This window comes from Egretta garzetta, unplaced genomic scaffold, assembly GCF_000687185.1.
Source record: "Egretta garzetta isolate BGI_Z169 unplaced genomic scaffold, ASM68718v1 scaffold69, whole genome shotgun sequence".
Lineage (NCBI taxonomy): Eukaryota > Metazoa > Chordata > Aves > Pelecaniformes > Ardeidae > Egretta > Egretta garzetta.
In genome coordinates, this window is record NW_009260790.1 from 2,526,456 (window position 1) to 2,532,769 (window position 6,314).

The 6,314-nt window shown below is 43.0% G+C and overlaps 1 protein-coding gene across 1 annotated transcript; it reads left to right on the forward strand.

Annotated features, from left to right (window-relative positions):
- Positions 1–743: 743 nt before the first annotated feature.
- RNF186 (ring finger protein 186) lies at positions 744–1,652 on the forward strand. The gene has a single exon (XM_009646536.2). The coding sequence runs from the start codon at positions 744–746 to the stop codon at positions 1,650–1,652; it is 909 nt and encodes a 302-aa protein (XP_009644831.2).
- Positions 1,653–6,314: the final 4,662 nt, after the last annotated feature.

Genomic DNA, 6,314 nt, shown 5'->3' on the forward strand with positions numbered 1-6,314 from the left:
TGTGAATGCCAAGAAAAAGACGACAGTCCTAGCGAGACACTAACCCCTTGTTTTTCATCTCTAGATCTCTCTCACAGGCTCTGTGAGACCCTGTGTGACCCTAAACCGTGCTTCAATTCACACCTGAAGCCCTCTGATGACTGAAACCACAGGGATGCTCCTAGGATAAAAAGAGTTGATAATAAGACGTTCAGTGCTCCACGTTAATAATCTCAAGCTCATTCTTTATTTTGTGCTCTAGGGTAGTGAGTATTGCTCAAGCAAGAGCAGGCTTCCCACCCAGAGCACTCACAATCGGTGATAACTCACGCTCTCTCTAATCAAAGCACTGCATTCAGTACCCTGATGTTAGTATTAGATAATTCCTGCGAATCTGTCACTGTCCAGCAAAGCCGTGTTTAGAGACCAGTGAAATGGCTTTTAACAAATGAAGTACTAATTTAGTAATAATGGTAGTGTCTGGCTATCACAGTAAACAAAGCTGCAGTCTGCTAATGCCACGGGGTCTGCTTCCGGACTGGAATTGCTCAGTGGTATCACCAGCCGTTGTAAAATGTCTTGGCCACAAAAGTTAATCATTAACGCAGGTCCCCGTCTCATAAAAACATCGTATTGTGAGAGCACAACACGCTTAAAGCTGTCACTAATCAATCATGCATACAACAGGAATAAAGCAACACATAAAAGGAGCCAGGAACTCAGCAAATCCTTCAGGAAGACAAACTGCACCGAGGTTTATCTCCATGGAGAAATCCACTGACAAGCACGAATCGACAGCTCCTGGAGTAGCAGAGGCTGAAAAGGACAGTCCTGCGCCTGCTGCAGAAGGTGCTGCAGAAATGAGGGGAGCAGGACCCCTAACAGAAAACCCTGCAGATGGGAAGAGGCTGGAACTCACTGAAGAACATGTTAAAGAAATGGAGACACCTTTGGTCACAGAGCGAGGCAGCCCTGATGCCTTTAAACCAGCAATTTTGGAAAAAGACTGTCCAAACTCAAAGCCTCTCGTTATGCTAACAAACTCACACTTTGCCGAAGCATACAGTTTTGAAATGAACCACCAGTGTTCAAGCACAACATCTATTGATATGGACTGCCTCGTCTGCTTCAACAAGTACAACATCTACAGAGTACCAAAGCTCCTGGACTGCCAGCACGCCTTCTGCGCCGTCTGCCTCAAGCTTATCCTCAGGAAAGAGGAGAACACCTGGATAATCACCTGCCCCCTGTGCAGAAAAGCCACTTTCGTGTCAGGAGGACTCATCCGCACACTTCAAAATAAAGAAGACATCATGGAGCACTTGGAAAACCCCGATTCAAATCCTGAGGTACACGTCTCTGCTGTAGGGCTGGACAGCAATAGCTGGACCCAGACCAGCCAAGACGCTTTATACAGAGACGAAAATGTTCCAGCAGACAACAGACTGGCTGTGCAGAGACTTGCGCTGTTCCTGCTGCTTGTGGTGATTCTCACTATCCTCATCCTCCCATTTATACACTCTGGGCTGGTAAAATGGGTAATTTGTCTCATGCTTACTTTGGGGTTGCTCATGTCTATGGTGCTTTGCTGCACTCCTAAATTCTACTGGAGGCGTAACAGGGACTCACTCACCTCTTGCCCCAAGGAGACTTACATCACTGCTATTGCCTGAAACGATTTAACATGAGCTGCTGGGAGATAATGGACTGGTCCTGCCTGCAAAGCTGCACGTTAAGACACCCTAGACGGTTACTGGACTTTGAAAGCAATCATTCACGTAGTAAGTTCAAGAGGTGGCTAAGGGATCAACGGCAATGCACAGTGCTGTTTAATTTAATTACTGGAAACGTAGTAAAATATTTATATGCTGATATTTATGAGTTAAAAACCATAGGGTTTCCACACAATTTTTATCCCAGACTAATCATTTTGTTGTTTTGCTTTTGTCATTTTGTTCTTGTTCATGTCATCTCCTGATTAGCGCTGCAGAACATTATCCGAAACACCTGACAGATGACATCCTGTGAAAATCCCTAGCAGTGGTCGCGTTTTTCCCACTCTTAACACTTGTACGCCTTTTCTTGTGGCAATGTGGGGAACTACGAATGCTAAATCAGGGAGTGGATGCCTCGCCTCAATGGAAGAGAGTAGTTTTAACCCAGGTTATCACTTCAATCCCTATCACTGCCCAAACGGTTGTTGGCAGGGATGGGAAAGGGACTGGGAAGAGGGTATGTCAGTTGATGATGGTTTAAGTTACACAGGAAATTGGAGAGGAAGAGGCAAAATCAATGCTCCTGATCTTGAGCCCGTGGCTTGCAAAGGGCAAGGCTCTCAACAGCTCGTGACGCTCCAAATTCCCTGTGTCATTTAGCACAGAAATAGCTCCTCTTGCTTGAACCTCCTTTAGCTGGCTACCTGCACTGCCTCTTTTCTTGCATTCTTTGAGTATGACATTGCCCTTGGAGATGCCCAGAAATAAACAGAAAACTGTCAATTGCTACACCGTACCACATGTGATTTTTTTATATGGAATGTGTCCATTAAAGTTTAATAATGTTAATTGCTCATTGACTTCTGTGTTTCAATTCCTCACTGACAATTAATGTCGAAACATTTCACAGTTTCCTCACTGACAGGAACTACAGCTGAGAAAGCATATTAGGGAATCTGTACAACTGAGTTGGTAAGGAAAGCAAAGAAGTAATGTGTTGAGGTTTTCATTTATTAAAAAAAATACTTAGTTGCTAAGAAAATTTCCTATAGCCCAACTAAAATTGAAAAAAAAAATTAGGAGTTGTGCTCTAGTTAAGTTAAATTTTTAAGAGTACTATGGATCTCAGTAGACCTTGGATCAGGCCTGTGGTAAATATTTGTGTTTGATAAGAATGGAAACTGATGTACTCCAGTTGCTCAGTACATAAATACACAGTGTCTCGCCAGCAGATAAAACAGATTAGACTAGGAGGGGAAGGAGCTGCTGTCCTCCTAGAGTCTTGGAAAAAACAGGTCTATTTTCTGCCTAAGAACACAAACCTTCAAGGAAAATAAATGCTTTGTTTTTTCTAATATATTTAGATTGCAACTGACTTATTGCAAAGTACATATGTAATAACATTTGCCAATAATTAACCAGAAAAGAAAAACTTTTTGATTGGGAAAAGGCAGGTAGTTTTAAACCCAAATAGTGTATTCCAAAATACAAAGACTGGACTGGATATTCAGCTGTGCTGAAAAATAATTTCAGAAACTCTTGCCAAGTCTTTCAGCTCCAAGACAATTTTCCTGAGTTCCCTTCATCAGCACTAATGGGTGACTGGTACTGTAAAGGTTTGTAACAAATCTATTGATCTTGGCCTGAATGTAGCATGCATGAATGCATCAGAGCAAGCTAGAAGGGCTAAAGGAAAATCATGTGCTAATTGCTACAGAACACTGATCTCATTAAATGACCAAATAGCAAGGAAGAAATAAGACTGTCCTAAAGATAAGATGACAAAGATGGCCTGGAGACATAAAATAACCCCAATTTAAAAAAGAAAAAAAGATAAAACTTGGGGACTTTTGCCTAAAAGGGGAAGAGACCAAGAAAGATACCCAATGACACCAACTCCAGAAGGGTGTGTTAGTCGCACCCAGTATCAGTTTGCCATCATCAGTCAAGAAACATGACAAAGATTTTAGAGGCAGCGTTCCTTGTCCTTTGTATCACAAACTGGAGCCTGGCCAGCCCGTGTGGGCTTGTCAACACATGGGTGTGAACAAATGAAATCAGAGAATGAATGTCAAAGGAAAAATCAGTTTGTTACGTATCACCCTGCCCTTCCAAAAGGGCGTGTTTAATTTTATTACACTAATTTCTACGGTGTCAAAAAAATGGCCAAGAGAAAAGGGCTTCCCTCAAGGCAGTATATACCAGCAGGAAGGAAGCATGCATGCTGTGTGATGACCAGTGAAAGAATCCCCATGGATCCATACAGTAAGATCAGCAGCCGTGGAAGTCCAGGTTTCCACCCCCACTGCTTTGTATCAGCACCCTCCAAGCCTGTGTTCAGCAGTTCAACTGAAATGTTTCTTTAGCCTCTGAGAGCCACTAACAACCAGATGATTCAGAGTTCATGGATGTTGGTGGGAGTCATTAGGCCCTAGAACCCGGCATCTTTGTAACAGCTGCTGATTCTCATCTGACAAGATAAGACTCAATGACAATTGTAAACCTTTGAAGCAGTAACTATGTTTATGGAGAAAACGCCAACAAAATTGTATTACTATTCTAAAATGTAAAGAATTTGCTGGTACTCAGTTTTAATTCACGCCAGTCTTTTTGGCAAGAAAGCTTCGGCTCCGAAGTACGTTGCCCTGCTTACCTTACCTAGCTGACTCCCGATTTTGGAGAGTGATCAGGTAGCCTGAAAGAGAGAGGTTCACAATGAGACATGGGCCCAGGCAGTAATATTCAGCTGTACCTGACAAACTGCATAAATATCGGAGCACTGTGATTTACAAAGACAGAATCCCACTGAGACATTAAGAGCACGGTAAGACCCAACAGTGGTATTTAAGGATTATAGTCTGTATAGACAGAATCCTGGACCAGAAACTTCAAAGGTGTTTTGTTTAACAATGCATGTACACAAGCTGGTTTTAATTAAAAAATACACCTATCCTTTCATTGTGCTGTGCTCCCACTCTGCCCCTCTGCCCACAGGGCCCTTCCCAAAGCCACAATTTTCCCTATTCCAATCCCTTTTCAGGTTTCTCAACCCCCCATTGCCCACCACAGTCACTAGTTACTTACATAAGAGAGCGAGACAGGTGCCTGAAAAATTTTCAGTGTAGGTGTTCTAAATTACTGTTAAATGTGGAAGTCTCACTTTAACTAGAGAACTTTAAATTATCCATAATTGTGCTGGCTTTGTTACTAAAATAAGATCCCAAGTTTACAACATCTGGTAAAACTCACTCCTAATTATCATTCCACTCAACTTACGTTTTGGACCACTTTTAACAGCTTTTCTGCATTATCACACAGATCTAAACAGGCAAAAATAAACATGGAATAAATAACACATTTCACACTTCCACATCGCTCAGATTTCGTACAAAGAGAACTTTAGGTCCTCAAACACAGAACTATCAAATCTACAAGAAACTAAGTTGCAGATCTTGGTCTGAGAGCAGAGATTGGTGTCCAGGTGACTCCTTGCTCATTGTGAACCATTTACAACTTGTCCATTGTGTCGTGCAGTTACCCAAGTCACAGGTAAAGCAGATACCTTCTGCGCCCTAACCAGGCTCAACAGAACTCACTTTCTGAACTTCCATGTCACGTGTAATGACTATATGATGATGCTTAAAATACCTATACGTAACAGGAGCACTTGTATGAGTAACCCTGATGGGGTCTAATATTAGTAGCAAGCAACCACAGCAAGATATTTGGCCAAATCAAAATGAGCTTTTAAACTGATCTAGTAGCCAGATTTTTTGAAGAGTTTATTTTTAAGTAAGTCCCACATAGCACATTTTAAAGCATAAACTGGTTACCCCAGCTACCAAGCAACCAAAACTAGTTTTGCTGTTGTGAAATGTGATCATAAAGAAAAACTGCTCTCCTTCCCCTGAAAAAAACATATTTCTCCAAAACTTACTACACATTGGACTTGGGGTTCCAACCTGAAACTGCTCTCAGAGAAAATGCATTTCTTAAAACCCTCAAAACACCAATGCAAAAGCCTTATGCTTGGGTAGCCTTAGGACTTCTGCAAGGCTAGTTAACCACAATGGAACAAAGCCTCCTGAGCTGACCATGGCAGTAACCACGCTGCTGTCAGAAGCAACACATACAAGGCCCTCATATTTGCCTGAGTGCATATATATACGCAGTGACATACTTCAGCTTCTGTTCATATGACTTTGGGATCTCACCTGGTAACACAGCACAAAGTGTCAGACACCAACGAAGCTGTAATTTTCCTCAGGGTAACCCTCAGAGACACCAACCTGTTGGGCATCAGAGGTGGTAAAGAACTCTTGGTGCAGCAACCTGAGAGCAGCTTCACCAAATGCTCATCACACTCTCTCTCTATAACCCTTCCTCAGAGAGGGAGGGGTTCTCACAGGAGAAGAAGGGCTTTAAAGGGAGCGAAAGGGCCGGTACACACATAGGCCTAAACCCCGAGCGAGGCACCAACGTGATGAACAAGGCCCAAGATTGCGGATAAAGGTGGGCAGCGAGGAAAGCGCAACTATTGCCATCTCGTGGTGGAGATGAACCTACCATCACCCGCATGAAGGAGCCGGGTAAGGGCCAGCCCAGGGCTGCCCGCCGGCC